This window comes from Podarcis erhardii (genome assembly GCF_964252035.2).
Source record: "Podarcis erhardii genome assembly, chromosome: 13".
Lineage (NCBI taxonomy): Eukaryota > Metazoa > Chordata > Lepidosauria > Squamata > Lacertidae > Podarcis > Podarcis erhardii.
In genome coordinates, this window is record NC_138502.1 from 27,469,193 (window position 1) to 27,486,089 (window position 16,897).

A 16,897-nucleotide genomic window follows, 5' to 3' on the forward strand; every position below is an offset into this window, starting at 1 on the left:
CCTCACTCCCAAAGCAGCCCAGGGCAGCAAACACACCAATACCGTTAGAAATATTCTATAATTACGTTCTCCCAGCCCAAATATTTTCAGGGTTGCCAGGATCAGCATCTTTCAGTCGTCAAATGCCTGCGTGAACAGGGATGTTTTTAAATTCTTCCTGAAAGTCCGTAATGAGGGAGACAGACACACCTCACTAAGAGGACATTCCAGAAATGGGGTCCTGAGGTTGATCTTGATACTATCTCCAGTGTCAAAAACAGTAGGCCTCTGAATACCAGTTGCTGGAAATCCAAAGTGGGAATAGGGCCATTGTGATCATATCCTTCTTGTGGACTTTCCTGAGTTGTGTGGTTCGCCACTGTGAGAATAGGATGCGGGACTAGGTCTGACCCAGTAAGGCGCTTCTGACGCCCCTCTACCATTCCCTTGAAATGTTTCAGGAGGCCCAAAGAGGCCTGTACCTATTAAATAGTGGGTGGACATAGCAGATGACACAGAGATTTCTCCAAGTAGTTCTTTATAAGTAAGCTGGAACTGAACTGAACTGAACAGCAAACAGCTCAGCCAGACTGTTTTTATAGGCAGCCGACTGTCAACAACAGTCAACAACTAAATTGACTGACGTGGACCTGAGTGAAAACTATATGGACGATACCCTGGTGGCCAGGGTGAGAACTTCAATACATAACAATACCCAAGGAAATGGATCAAAATCCTTTCCCACATGCCAGGCTCCCTATTTTTTCTGGTGATGCAGAAAAAGTTGCCTCAGAGCTGGTTCAAGACATTTTGCCGCCTGAGGTGAAGCAGGAATTGCTCCCCAAGTCAGGGTGTGTCACATCCAAGACCAGGCAATACAGTTCGGCACCTGAGGCAAAAAAACCAAAACCCACCTCTCCCATCCTCTGAGAGTAAAATATAATAATAATAATAATAATAATAATAATAATAATAATAATAATGAAACAACCAACCATTTGCTGCTCTTTCACAACACCTAAAATTGGCCATCTGTGTTTTATTCCTGAAAGTAGACAATTTAAAACCACTGTCAAATGGTGCAAGGTTCCAGGGGAAGGTTTTCCAGGATCAGCACCCACTGAAAAGAAAGTTACTGGAACTTCTGGTGCTGTGTGGGGTAGAGGGTGAGATTGTTTAGCTACAAATAAGTAAGTTGAGGAGACAGCAGACACTCAGGCGGTCTAAAGAGCCAGTCCTAAAGCAGTATTAATTTCAAAAGCAATCATTTTTCCATTTGTTTCCCTTTCCCACGGCTACTTCCAGCCAGCCAGCTACAAACCTTGGGCTCGTCCTGTATGTGTTTATCCAGCTCTGCATAAGTGGATGATGCTGTGTTCATACAAATCCCAGTGCAGTAGCCACCAGCTATCAATGGCCATTAAGCAAGGACCTCTGGCCATCCATCTGCACAAAAGCCTCAAGAGAAGGCGACTCTGCAAGACAGAATAGTCTCAAGACATTTTGGCCATTTTGTCCTGGCACCCACTTATATCAAGGTAAGGGTAATATTTGGAAAAGCCCACCTAAAAAAAGTGCAGCCTACAGCAATGTGTCATACAAGACCTACACCCCTGATTTTCCCCACTTCTGTGGTTAACGTGCAAAGTGGGGTGCAAAAATGTTCCCTACAGTGAGACCCCCTGAATCCCATGTCTGTTCTTGCTTGAATAGCATTTTTTTGCTCCCCCCCCCTTTCCTCTTGCTTCTGCTGCAGTTCAAAGGAACTGGCATCTAGCACCAAGTGTTCTTCCTTTTTAAAAAGATTTTTTATTAAGAATTTCCTGTAATACAGTAAAATTGTGACTGCTCCAAGTGTTCTTTCTCACAGGGACAAGAGACCAAGCTCCCATCAGTGGCTCCTTTTCTGGGTCCTTTTGGTCTTCCCCTCGCAGCAATGCTCCTCCTGGGAATTTGGGGATCCAGCCTCACAGTGGCCTTTGATACTGAGGCCAGCGGCAGAGACCGGAGTGTGCTTTCAATCCAGCTTGAAAGCCCAAGGTCATGGTCTCGATTAATTTTCTCTGCGTCGTTTGTAACAAAGCTGGAGAACACTCCAGTGGACTGGAAGGATGAGGGTGTTTGAAAAAAAGAAAAGAAATCCAGCAAATAATAATAATAATTCATAATGTATTCCTACTAGGTTAAAAAAAAACACAACCAGTTTCCTAAAAGCAGTTTCCCACATACAAAAGCTAGCATATCAGGGAGAAAGATTCCAGCCCAGTCCATTTGCTGCTGGGCTAGTTTTCTACTTGCAATGATTATGATTATTATGAGTAGTAGTAGTAGTGTTTCTCTTTATGATGAGGAAGAATTTACATACAGAACTATTAAAACAACAACAACTAGGATTCCTTACTATCAGTCTGGATTGGAACAGTCATTTCTCACCTGTTCTGCTGTGTGGGTAGACCTGGCCACTTCTATAGGTAGGAGGGCAAGCTTTTGGAGGTAATGTAATCCTATCCTTATGTTCACGCAAGTCCTTTCATAACACCTGCCCCCCCCCCCAGCCCAACATAGGTATAGAACAGGAGAACGCCAAGGCTAAACTCAACCTCTTCATTCTGTAAGCTAGCTGTTAATACATGGAAATACTGTATATATATTTTGATAAAAATTATTTGTCTGGTTAGATATTTGGTTTATTTATTTAGTTAACACAAAACAATTTTTATACTGTTCTTGAAAACAGCAGAGACCACAAAAACGTATTACCACCCCAGAAATCAACAAATAAAACCAAAGTCAGATTAATGTTTAGTTGTCTAATGGTGCCCATGCCATGAACAAGAAAATTTGAAGGTTCCTAGAGAGAAAATCACAGCCACATTGCCCCCTACTCCTATCCTGCTGCTGTCACACGGCTGTGAGCTAAGCCATGGTTTGGCTCAGCAATACATCCAAATGTGGGCTTATAGTTTATCTCACTCTGGAGAAACCATAATAAGCCAAAGCTTGTTCTATGGATAAGCTGTAGCTAAGGTTTCTTCTATGGCTTACTGCTCATAGGTTGTCCGGGAGAGATAAACCATGAGCTTGGGTTTGAAAGTAACAGGAAAGCAAACCACGAGTGAAGTGGCTTTCTAGGAACGCACATCCTTACTCATTCATGCAAAGCCACGGTTTGGCTAAGCGTTATGCACAAACTGGGCCGGTGAGCTTCATGGCTGAGTGGGGGGATTCGAACCCTGGTCTCTGAGACTCTGATCACTATATGGCATTAGCTTTCCATGCACTTAGCTACAAATCAACCATCATGTCAGGGAGGGAACTAATTATGACAAACTTTGGACAACGATTATAAACATGGTTTGTCTAATTTATAATGACTGAGATGTAGCATTTATTTATAAATTTTGTAAACTTGATTTTTAAAAAAAGCTCTCCAAGCGAAATTATAGATAAAAACATAGCTGAAATCCATAAACCAGTTAAAAGCAAATATACATAAAGCCATCATAGTGCAAAACAAAGATAAAACCTATAACCAACAAATCTGGGAACTAAATCCTGTGTCTTGCTGATAGGCTTCCTGAAACAGAAAAAGTTTTCAGTAGGCATCTGAAACAACATAGTGAGGGGGCCTGTCTGGTATCAATGGGTAGCCATTTCCAAAGTACCAGTGCCATCGAACTAAAAGATCGACTGCTCATAAATGCAACATGGACAGTATGTGGCACTTTAAAAGTGAAAGTTCCGTAAGCCAAAGCAAGACAACCGCTTAAGTAAACTGGTTCCAAGTCATTAAGTGCTTTAAATACCAAAGAGGAATAACACTGAGAACAGTCCAGTAACGAATCAGTAGCCAATGCAGATCATTGCAAGGAAGTATAAATTGCTGGCAGGATCTTTCTTCCTGTTCAACTTCAAAGGAAGCCCCACATAGAGTGCATTGCAATAATCCGGTCTTGCGAGTTCCCAGTGCCTCCCTTGATCAAGTTATCCTGGTCCAGGAATAGTTGGACCAGCTGAAGATGGTAAAAGGTCCACCTAGTTGCTGAGGCCACTTGAGCCTCAAATGACAAAATGGTACCCAGGAGCACCTCTAGGTTACATACCTGACGCCCTCAGGAATAGAAATCACCCAGGCAACAGATGGGTTTATCCAACACAAAATGTAAAGCGGTTTTAAACTACTGATTTGTGGCAACCTTGTGGCTAGTCAAAAGCTTTTCATTTGATGAATATGTAACCCCTGGAATAAGCCAAGTGTTGGAAGTGCCTTAAAAATGTGGAGACAACCGTACAGCGGATTTTCGCTTTAGCTAACGTGTTTTGGAGTCAAACTAATACCCAGATAGAAAGTTGTTTGGCATATTCTCTTTACCTAGAGACATTACTAGGTTTTAAAACCATCTATGTAAATGAGCTAATTCAGCTAAAGACACAGGGGTTTTATTATATACCAGCCTCTGCTTTATATCAGATGTTTTGGACTACAGTTCCCATCAGCCCCAAGGCAACACAGCAGCCTATATAATTGTGACTGTGACGATACTGTATGCAAGATAATGGGTGCAATCTGTTGTATCTTCTTAAAGAGAGCTAGCTGCTTGAGGAGATGTGAAGTATGATCTGGCACTAATGTCAAATTTGGTCAGCTATGTGAAAGTAAGAGAGGGGCGGAATATGAAATGGTTGAGAGACCACTACCATTTACTAATTTCTGGTTTGCAAACAGTAGATTTCCACGTATGGGTGCTTCCTTAACTTGGCTACTATTTGTGGTGTGTGCGTTTTTCTGCATTATTGTTCCAGCAATTCTTTTTAAAAACAAAAGGGTAACAGTTTTTAAATCTAACATACATTTTAACCAACACAGGTATTACATTTCAACCACAGAACCAGGAAATGCAATCCATTTAAATCAAATTTAAGCAAAACACCTGAAAACAGCCCAGGTCACTGAAACTCGCATTCCGCAGGAGGGGGACGAAAGGAAGTTCCCATTGCACAAATAGGGTTAGCTGTGAAAAAGTAATGATTGGAGTCCTGCTAACTAAAATCTTGGATTTTTTCCCCCAAGCACATTATGAAGATCAGAGCCCATTACTCTATTTACTCATCGACCCACAGGATATATCTTTTTTTTTAAAAAAAATTACTCCCCTTTCTCAATTTGCGTTAATGGCCACACCTTTAATTCCATCGGAGGAATTTCCCCAAACTTCCTATAAATACCCCTAATGGCTGAAGGATCTTTTCACACTCCCCTTTGGACACAGAAGCAGCCAAGCCTCTCCTGCTCCTGGTGTGTTCCTTCCCGGCAGAAGTACAGGCAAGCCGTCATCCGGCATCTCGAGAGGAGGAGGGGGAAAAAAGTGGGAGGAGGTCCAGCGCAAAGAGATTCAAAGGCTTTTGAAGGATGAACTCAGAACGAAGTAAGTAGAACTTTGGTCAGCCCGTTCTAGGCGCCTGGCGCAGAGGTCGAGCGAGCTGGTAAGTTGCATGCTTGGGGACAAGCGCAGCTGGATTTTGTTATTTATAAGGAGGATAAATCTATTTACCTACTCCCTGCTGAAAACCTGTTTCATACATTTGTGGGGCGGCGGATGGGAAAGGAGGAAGAGTCTCAGGTTTAGCAGAAGAGTTCTCTCCCAACCCCCCAACTCTGCGTTACGCCTAAAATAGCAGGTTTTCTTATGGAAAGGATGGGGGGCTGTTAGGTTTAAAGTGGTTAAGGTAAAACCAGCTTGGAGAGATTTTTGAAGGCTAATAAACCTTGGGCTTGTTCGTTTGTTTAGGTCTTTTCTCTGAGCAAGGGGCTGATTCCTGTTTTTAGTCTTAAAGAGGCGGGGAGACTACTCTTTCGCTCAGATTTCCCAGTCTCCCTATTTAATCCACGGGCTCCAGAAGAAAAGCCAAGTTCTGTCAAAAGTTATTCTCGGTTATATTTCGTATCGTTCCTCAAACGAGCTCGAAGAAGACACTTTTTAAGTTTCACAAGAGGTCTCTGTGACTTTTAGGAAAGGCGGAACAGCGTTAACCTCTGGTACTGCCTGCCGCATGATTCCCTGATCTCCACACTCCTTTCCGGCGACTTGGATTTGCTTTCTAATTTACTGTCAAATCTGTGGGTGGAGATTTTGATCTTCCGGCAGGTTGCAATAAAAACCGGCCAGGATTCACTCCGGGTTGCTTTAGCAAACAAACGACGGCAGCAAAACTCCACCCTAAATTGCACTGCAGAGCTGGGTCGTTGCGTGGAGGACTGCGAGCGCGGTTTAGTTTTGGGACTCGAAACAACTTCCAGGAGTGAGAGTTAAATTCTCAAGATGCTGTCTTTTCCACCCGGCTCAGACTACTTATTGAAAACACAAGGACACACACCCCCCTCCGCACCCTCGCAAGCCTGAAGTCCGCCGCCTCTATTAGCTAAAAAGTGATTTGCCACGGGCCACCCAATCGAGCCGAAACCACGCCCCGCGCGCGGGCGCCTCTCGGCTGCTGCTGCAGCAGCTCCCACGCCGCTTTGTAAACCAAAGGGCGGCGGGCCAGAAACTTCGGAATCGGGATGTGTATAAGGGATAGTTTGATCTTCTGCCCCCCCCCGACTCTTTTCCCATCTCCAACCCTTAACGCGCCTCAGTTCTGTTTTACGCTCGAGTAGGGACTTTTGGTTTTCCCCCCACGCATCCTAAATGGGTGGAGAGGGGGGTTTAAACTTCTCCATGGGGCGGCTGCTTCTTGAGAAAATAACTAGTGTATGCGCGAATTGCCAGCCCCGCCTCCCCCACTAATGAATTTATTTGCAAAAAATAAAAAGCCGCCAAAATGGACTGAGCAAGGAGATGACTTACTGCGAGGAGAAGGGAGAACAAAAAATTCTGCAAAAGTACCCGCTGCGGCCCGGCAGCAACACGTGGAAGCGGGAGTGCTCTAGCTACTTCCTCCGCCTGCCGGAAGATAAACGTGACCAAGGGGAGATCCCTCCAAAGGAACAAGATCCCTTCCTTTACACCCCTCTCCTAGTTGTGCGTAATCAGCCGGTAGAGCACGATACACTTGATCTCGGGGTTGTGGGTGCGAGCCCCACTTTGGGCAAAAGATTCCTGCGTTGCATGGGGTTGGACTAGATGACCCTGGTGGTCCCCTCCAGCTCTACAATTCTATGATCTAAATACTGTACAGGACTTCTCCCTCTCCTCCTAGCCTAGTGTGGACCAGCCCTTTGGGGACCGAACTCCAGTTAAAATAGAATGTAGGTTTGCGTTTTAATAATCTTGGAAGTATTAACCTATAGTGGGCAGAATACTTGCTGTATCACACTAGGCCAGCCAGCAAAAGCCTTTCCCTTTGTGTCTCTTATTATTGATTAAAATTCAGGCCAGGGGGGGCTTGGAACTTCTCTGAGGGCCAGGTTGGCACAGCCTCCCATCCTCCCTGTAGCTATGGCTCTGAGATGAGTAGTACATCTAGTTCCCTAGTTTTGTAACTGAAAGTAGGTGAGTGACCCTTGGATTAAAGATGGAAAATGAGTGTGTATTTATATTTTTTGGGGAAAAACCATGTGTTTCTAAATCATGCTTTCCTTGAGCTTGTTTGAAAGGTATTCCTTCCTGTCATGTAGGAAGGTGAAATGTCCTTAAAAGTGGGAGTGGGAGCCTGGGAGATCTGACCTGCAGGATACAGCCCACTGGGAAGTTCTCTTGTACAACCTCATGGAGCCAGTGATACTAGTGCTGGATTAATTTATATCAGTGAAACTATTCTTCCATTATTCCACTGACTATATGACCTCATTCATTCTCTCTCCCTTCCTCCTCCAGGTGTTATTTTCTCCCTGATCAGCATTGCACTGTGGGGATTGATGTGCTCAGCTACACCCCTGCCAGAGACTTCCGGGTACCCAGACTCCGTCCTTGACAATTTGGAATTTGTGCTTAGGATTAGGAAGGATGTTGCTAAAATGAAGAATGATCTGGTGAGTTGTAGCGAGCAAAAGGGGAAAATGCTGGGCAAGGAATATTGCAGAGATGAAGATGTACAGTTTGTCTAGAGCAGCCTTTTTCAACTTGGTGCCCTCTGGGTGTTTTGGAACTACAACTCCCATCAGCCCCCATCCAAGCGTGGTCAGGGGTGATAGGTGCTGTAGCCGAACAACACTTGGAAGCCAACAGGTTGGATAAGGCTGCTCACGATCAAAGCCTAAATCCACAGCTTATGCACACTGGCAGAAGCTGTGGATTTAGGCAGCTATCCAAAAGAGATTCCTTGGTCAATGATATAAAAAGCTTCCTGAGACATCCTGAAGGACCAATTCCAGTTCTCCGTATTACATCCCTTATTTACCCACCTTTTAAAAATGTGTCAACTCCTTGAAACTGCCGCTGTGAATCTCAAAAGTACGATGATCCTCCCCAAATATTGTGTCAGGACGGGTTTGAGCAAAAGGTGGAGCCCAGTCTTTAAAAACTGCCTAATTTATCCTGTATATAACATACCTCCCCAGTAACATAACAACTTGGAAAGTGATTGTGCCCTGACAGTTATTATTTTGCAGCTCTTGGCTTTGAACCACTGTAAACTCCAGTACAGATAACTTATTCCCATTGAGCTGAGTTCTCGGATAAACAAAATAGTTGGCAAGTTGTTCTGGTATGGGACTCCGTTCCTGGCATTTCCTTGAAATTGCAGCTTGCCCCGAAGACTTAACCTCATAGAGCATAGCTTTCTCCCTTCTAGCGTTGTGGAAGTCTCTCCTGGCCCTGGCCCCATTTAATCTGAACAAATGGCATTGATCCTACCTTTCCCAGCATTTGTGAGGTTGTGCCAACCTGGAAAGGTCACCTTCCCTCAGTGACAAAAGGATAAAAATTGTTTGCAGACAGTGAATAAAGCTTTGGCATTCTCGTTGGCTTCCCTCAGAGGGCGGAGGGGCTAGTTTGACTAGATCTGTCAAATTATCGTAAAAATGCATTTAATCCTCCTCTTATCCAAGCCTAACTTAAACCGGAAGAAAAATCACGCTGTGATGAATGCCAATATTTGCTGCTCAGTCTGCCACCCTTTGGCTAGAATCAGATTCTTTGGTTTGGGTTTTGGGTGTGTGATATTTGCGTGTTGGTGCTTTCAGTAGTTTCAGTGTGGCATAATTTACTCCAATTTTGTTATGAAAAAAGGCAGAGGTTTCTGCAGGTCTCTTTCCAAACACTAGAAATAGTATTCATCAGTCTCTTCCTCTGACTTCTGAGAGTTCATGCACTTGAGAGCATAACTTAGCTTCCTACCATAAGGACTGGAAACTTGGTGGTTTGCAAACGCTGCACTCATAAGTTATAACCATTCTGCACTACTGTAGTGTTCCTATAGAATTCACACCTCCCTTTATTCTATGAAATAATTTACTGCTGCATTCCAAGTGATCCCATAGATGTTGATCTGTCTGTTGACATGTAGTCCTTTACTATGGACTCCTTATTCAAGTGAAGGCACTAAATAACAGGGCACGTTAGGTTCTTGTGAGAGCAGGGCAGAGACAAGGTCTTGCATTAACAGAATGAGTAGATAAGGTTTCTGTACTCTTACGAACTGCAAGGCTGGGTGGTGGGCAGCAAGTATTGGGGAGCCCTTGCCTTCCTGGTAGTATCACCAATTCCTTTTTTAAAGTATTGTAAAATATACAGGTGGTGGGGGCTCATGGGGTTGCCAGTAGGGAACAAGCAAGCTATATGTCTGTATTGGCTACTGGGGCCTTTGTATCTTATGACCTCAACTCCTTGTTTCTCCCTCCGCCTGCTGCCCACAGCGTAAAGAATTCAGGCTTGGCAGTGACAACGAACTGCAACTGGTACAGGAAATCCTGCGCATCGAGCAAGTTGATTATTCCCATTGTCGGAAAGACCTCTGTAACAAGGTGAGTAGAAGCCACCGTCTGGTAACAAGCCCAAAGCAGTTATATTTCCCGTTCCTGTTAACGTGCAATTATATTTCCCGCCTGTTCCCACCACCCCAGAAAGTTCCAGGGGAAAAAACAACAATTCAATAAGGTGGGAGGGAGCGTTGCAATATCTGTTTACAAATAATGCAGGCAGCAACAGGTGGAAGGAAGCCAGAACCAAAAGGAGTGTTGGGTCCTCAAAGAAGTGAGCAAGCGGCTTCCTGCCCGCCTACCAGCTTTGGAAACTTCTTGCCAGGCTCCACACCTCCAGCTTCTTCCCACATTTATTTCTCATGTCTGCTATGAGAAACAGCAAGTGTCTGTCATTTCTCCATTTTTCTTTTAGCTATAAAGCTGTAGGGAAATGCTTAGAGAACTGAGGCCATTTCATTTGGGGGACAAAATGACAGCACAGTTATAACATGGACAATGGCCAGTTTGTGACACCCTCTGTGAGCCCCATCCTTGAGTGAGCCTGCCTCCTCGTTGCAATAGGTCTAGGGGGCTCTTGCTAATGCCCCCCACCTTGCTTTGGGTGTGGTCCTTCAGCAAATGCCTGACTGTGCCTCCAATGCAAGGAGATGTGTGTGGATGAGCAGGGTCTGTGGCAATAATTCTATGTGTTTTGCATGCCTTATCCTTCATGTCAAAATCTTGGTTAAGATTGGCAGTCCACGCCTGACGTAGTAGTTGCCTGGCCAACTGCCAAAAATACACTTTTGAGGGTTAAGGGGGAATTCCTGTTGGTAACCAAACCAGATGTCATCCATTTCCCCTGGTGCTGCAATCGTGACTCGGCATTTGCAGGTTAAGCACTGAGCCAGCAAAGTAAAGGATTGAGTGGATAAGATTAGCTATGTACTTAACTTGCTTGCTCATGAGAAACAGAAGGATCTGCCTTTTCTGATTGCGAAAGGTTGGGGTTGGCGGGAACATAACTTTAGAAGAGGAAAGGATCTCAGGGGCATCTAGACAGCCATGTGAAAAACTGTAGCATTACGATTTCCAGGGGGTAGCTCTGTTTGTTGGAGGCAGTAAAGGGAGTTTTATGGCACACTTAAAATATGCTGTACTTGACTAATTTTGGACAAAATGGTTGTTATGTGCAGGGGAAGCATTTTAGGTGGCAATGTGTATTAACACGGCAAGCTAGCCATGGTGCTTTGCCAGGGTGGGGGCTCCTTCTCATTCTGAGCACAGCACTGGACCTCTGCCCCCAAAGTCCAGCCCTGATGGCTTCACTGCATTTATAATGGCGCAAACTTTTGTGGATTAGAGCCCACTGCACCAGAATATCTAGCATTAGTATGTTCACTGATATATTGGACAACTTTATTACAAGTCAACTAGGAGCATTTTTTCTCCACTGGGCTACTGACTTATAGTAATGACTTCCCTCGCCACCCACACAATAAAATTGCTGGTTAAAGGTGCAATCTTAGTTTTACACACACACACACACACACACACACACACACACACACACGCACGCCTCTTCCAAAATGAATGCCTATGTGCCACATGGATTCTGTTTATATTCAATCCATGCTTTCTTTTTAGAACTACATATGCACATTCAGTTGAGCATGGACTATGAAATTGGTAGCAATCAGCAAATTAAAACAAATTACACTTTAAGGCTGGCTGTTAAAAATCACTGAGGCTAATATGTATCTAATCTAGAAGCCCTGCCCACTAATTACAAAGTTTGGTTATAGTTAACCAGTGACAAAGGAAGAAGACTCAATACATGCTCAAATACCCAAATACTCTTCCCTAGGTCCCCTCCTAGCACTCAAAATGAGTTCTGAGGCTGATCACGGGCTCAAATGAGGTTTGGTGTGGGGTACCCTTTTCCAGGGGATGTTCAGGCACACCTCTGTAACATGTTGTGTATTCAACTTCTCAAGAAGAGAGGAATATTACAAAATAGCTAAGTATCCCTGATAAGAGCATGCAGAGAAAAAAATCCCCTTCATGTTTTCTTAGCACACAGCAAGTATTTAACAATCTTATTGCTGCTGACCTGCTCGGCGAAAGCTTGAGCAATGACATAGATGTTGGACTCTATGCCTTTGTACGTAAGGAGTGTCAATGTCTTGGCTTGCCTACTATGGGAAAACTTTTTCTCCTCTTGCTACTACTTCTGAGGGACCCTCTTAATTTCCCCACCTTAAGTTAATATTTAAACCTGTAGCTTTTTTCTGCTTTGTTCTCTGGCAGGGGAAACTGAGCCTTCTCCTTTATACCAAGTTGAACTGTTCATTTGTTCTTCTGCTCTCTCTCCCCACCACATAATGATCAAACTGAGCCACTTCTAATATCTCATCTCACATGATTTTACTTATACTCACAACACACCCTAAATTGGGTTGCTGTGTATAGTGTTTTAAGAGTTTAAACTGGTTTGAGAGGCATTGCTTTCAGTGATACACATCAGGTGTGAAGAAATTTGTGTCCCTACTGAAATACAGCTCCCATCATCTCTGGCCATTGGCTATGTTTGCTCGGGTTCATGGGAATTGTAGTTCCATAAAAGGTCCTCATCAGCCTACGTGGAAGCACATTTCTGCCCTGCTGTAATGATCTTGCTCTGTAGATGCAGAAATGGATTGACTGTACCTTAATTGCCCTGAGAATGAAAGTCCTAAATAATTTAAACAAGCCCCCTTTTTAAAATACTGTCAACACTCTGGATGTGAAAAATTGTGGTCTCCAGCCTAAATGGGAACCAGGAAAATTTGTGTGTGTGAGCGAGAAAGTGATTTATCCAGACAAAAGCTGTAACCCTTCTTCCCCACCCTTAAATCTTGTTCTTGCAGGAAGATTGCTTCAACCAGATACAGACAGGCCTCAGCACCTACCAGCACAGCCTCTCACACGTTGCCCAGATCCTGCCAAGTTTCTCTGAGAAAGTGACTGGCCTCCAGCTGGACCTCTCAAACCTCTCCACCAACATCCACCGGCAGGTGAGAAGCTGGCTTACTACTTGCTCAGCTTGGGCTGAGGGAGGGGGCAGAACAGGTGGGCAGGAGGTGGGAAGAAGCACTTGCATGCTTGCACCAAGTTATGTGGGAGCAGGAATATCCGTAGCCATTTTAGCAGGGTCTGTTGCCTGCACTTCATAGTTGCTTCCCCTCCTGGAACAGTGGGGATGCCCCTAGTGGTGGCAGCAGCAGTTGCACCAACCCAGATGCATAGTCTGGCATGGCTTGTCTTGGCTGCTATTGTATCAGTGTCTGTTCCACTAAATTCCATGGGCAACACAGAGACAGAATATGGAAGACTTAACTGCAGATGAAGACTGTTTCTGAGACAGGCAGCTCATTTCCTCTGCTTCCCTTGGCCTCATTCCTTCTTGATTTCTTTTGGAACATATTGATTAGCATGTCAGGGTATTAATCTTAGATACCTCTAGCTGTCATTGTGTCCTTTCTTCAAGGAACACATGGTTGTTAAAGGGTATAATTGTTTAGGATAATTCCTGCTCATGGAAATCGATGATCCACAATCCCCTCCTCCTTAAGACACAGCCCCAGGAACTTCAGTTCTTCTCCCCTTCTCAGTGTCCCCAATTTGCAGGCATGGGGAGCTTTGTAGCCCTGAAGATGCAATTCCCATTATCCTGGACCGCTTGCCATGATGGCTGAGGCTGATGGGAATCCCACCCTGATCTAGATTTCTCTATATTTAATGTTGCGAAGACTGGTACTCTGTATTTCAAGGAATGTTTGATCTCCCTTTAGAAAGCTTCTTAGCTTCTCTAAGCTCTGGGGTTGCAAGGTGCAAAAAGGGTACCAAGTTAGGCCATCCAACTGTCAAGAAAAAATAATCCTCTAAGCACTTAGCAAACAGCTGCATTTCAATAACGGATGCGATTTCTCTTCTCCCCACCCCACTTTCTATCTCCCTGCTTCAGATACTTGAGAGTGTGGTGACCGCTGTCACCTTCCCCCATGGAGAAACCCTGGACTTGCAAAATCAGAGAGCTATTGGAAGCTATCTTGTCGTCCGCAACCTTGAGAAATTCATGGAAGCGATTGCCCGGGCATTGAGGCATTGTTATTCATAATGTGAAGGGCTAGAGGATTTTCCCATAAGACCCTGGAGTGGAAGGGTCCTGGGCATCCTAAGGAGGACCTAATAGGTGGTGATAAACTGAAACAAGAGGATGTACTTCTTCTGCCTGGACTCCTCCCAACCTACAGAATTCCAGCCTCCTAACTTTTTATTATTTATTTATTGTATTTATTGTAAAGTTTTAAAAGCCGTTTGTTATCATGCAAAAAGGAAGAAAAACAAAAGGCACAAGAATATTTAAAGAAGCAGCAGAACACCATACGCATTGTTTTTAAGAAGTCACTCTGTGCCCAGTTTGATGTTCTGCTGCTACCAGCAGGAAATGACTCTTGTTAACTGAACTAGTCTTTATCTTTTTTATAATCAAAAGTCAAGTAGAGCCCCACGTTCTGATGTCCCTCCAAATTAATTGGACAGCCTTCTCCGTGTTTGGGCATTTAGCATTTCTGTTTGTGCCAAACTAAATTCCTTGGTTTTTTTTTAAAACTAGCCTTTTTAAGAGACTGGTGCAGGGCACCTTTAGCAATTGGGTGTTGTTGTTTTTATCATAGTGTTGACTTGAGACTCCTGCAACAACTCCATGGGTGAACTATTGCTATCCTCCAGATGTTGGACTCCAGTTCCCATCAGCCCCAGCTAGCATGACCAGTGCTCATGGATGATGGGAATTGGAGTCAATCCAAGACATTTGCTACTTCTGGAATTGGCTCATCTCAAGCATTTCATAGAATTGCAATTTTGGATTCGGCTTTTAATGAAATGTACTCTTCCTGCGATGCCAACTTGACATTTGTATGGAAAGATCTTGTTTGCTTTGTTGGATTTCTAGTGAAATATCCTTAAGAGTCAATTCCTACAACTGCATGTTTTTAATTTATTGTGCTTATTTATTTTATTTTTTAATTTATTGTATCTTAAAAACAACAAATGTTCTGCATCTTAAATTTTGCCCTCAGACCTTTAGTCATTTCTCTGGTATTAAGAGTATTTATTACTTATTTAATATTTATACCGATAACTGTCAGATTAACTGTTTGATACGAACCTTTGTTTATCAAAGGCAAGGGAGTTTCAGCAAGTTTTACGTGTGCATCTTGCAACACTTACAGCCTTGCTGTGGCGCACATGTCAAGATGTATGCAATGTTAAATCACTGTTTAATATTTAAACATTAAGAGTACTGGCTATTGGTAGTTGGACCAAACTGCAGGGGGGTGAACAAGAGTATCTAGTTCCCACCTCTGGCAGTCTTCTGGGTACATGCTGGGCTGTGCATCTTCTTGTACTTGTTATAGATAAGTAACACTGAATATGAACCATAAGCACACATACCTATTATTGGAACAGCACCAGTAGATGATAATTCTGAAACTGCTATGAACAGTTGCTGTATAATCAGTCGATCCCTGATTTGGCCAGAGGCTGCCATCTAAATTTCCCACAATCCTTGTGTTGGCGGTATTGTGAGAAACTAAAATGGCAGCTAGACTCCGCTGCCTGGTGAATCATGTAGTACTGGGCCGTAAAATTAACACAAACATATGTGCATCAGCCCTTGCAGTTACATGAAGCAACCCACTTCACCCTGTTGAATGGTAGGGCTGGTCCTGCCTTCACACCACTGATGGGGAACCTGTGGCCAGTTACAGGCTGCTGGACTCCAGCTCCCATCAGCCCTAGCAACTGTAGTCAATAGTCAGGGTTGATGGGAGCTGTAGTCCATTAAACCTCTGGAGAGCCATATGTTTCCCCACTCCTGCTTTAGACAGAGAGATGTATCTAGAAACCAAAGCATTAATTGCTCGTTTGCTATGTGATTTATTCCTGTAACGTTCTATGCTAGAGGATCTTTTGTTTTTACTGAGGTTTTTAATAAATGTTAACTTATGATTGTAAACTGTTTTTGTTATTTAAATGAACTTGTTTTACACCAATGTAGATCATCGATCTGTGCAGAATTCCATTTTGTATTTTGTTTAAAATCGCTTTGCAGTTTGCTAGAGAGGTACAATGTTGCTTGTAGATTTTAGTCCGCCACCAATGCTAACTGTTTTTTCCTTCAAAACTGGACCAGAACTCTTGCTAGCTTCACATTCTTCCATTACAAGCCTCTGCAACAGAAGGCAGCTGGAATGATTTGACTTGTAAATGTCATGAGGTGATAAAGAAATATCTGGAATTTGGCTAAGAGCCTAAGCTCAGCTGAAGCATTCCAAAGCATTTATTTTTGAAGCTGTTTAGATTTTCTGTCGCATCACTGTAGTTGTGCTTTCATTGTAACTGTAAACTGCACTGAACACCCCACACGATTAGAAAAGGCAGGATATAAATACCTATTTATTTGACAATGATGCTAAATGGAATGGACATGGTACTTTTAAATTTTATTTATATTTTTATTTTAAAAGGTAGAAATAATTGGCCACTGGGTCATTGATTAGTGCTTAATATTTCTATTTAGAGTCTCTCAATGCTTCCATTGTAATACCAATCAGGTTTTAATTCTGTTACTACTTCTTCCGAAAATGAATTTTATTTATTTTATTATGATATGGTGTATGCAATTTCTGAGTAGAAATAAAAATTAACATTTGTTCAATCAAAAATGTGGTGTTCAAGTTTATTAATGTGTTGAGACCCAACTGAAGCATGAATGAAAGCAAATGAAGTATTGAAGTAACTAATTCATACAAGGCGAGGTATAAGTTGGGGGAGCTGAGATGTCCCCAGTTAAAAAGTGACATTGTTCACATGCCAAAGACAGGTCTTATGTCTAGTTTCCCCATCTGTAACCTAGGAATAATCATAGGCCACCTTATCATGAAAACAACTGCAATGATGGATTGAATCCAAAGGCTGGAATTCTACATGCCTATAAGCCCTACTGGATTCAATAGGATTTACATCTGAGCA

The 16,897-nt window shown here is 43.3% G+C and overlaps 1 protein-coding gene across 1 annotated transcript; it reads left to right on the forward strand.

Moving 5' to 3' along the window:
- The first annotated feature begins 7,383 nt into the window (after positions 1-7,383).
- CSF3 (colony stimulating factor 3) lies at positions 7,384-16,589 on the forward strand. Its single transcript, XM_081837065.1, is given in 5 exon segments — positions 7,384-7,772; positions 7,775-7,948; positions 9,773-9,880; positions 12,727-12,873; positions 13,824-16,589. Coding segments are annotated over 5 exon segments (597 nt in total). The 5' UTR covers positions 7,384-7,757; the 3' UTR covers positions 13,977-16,589.
- Positions 16,590-16,897: the final 308 nt, after the last annotated feature.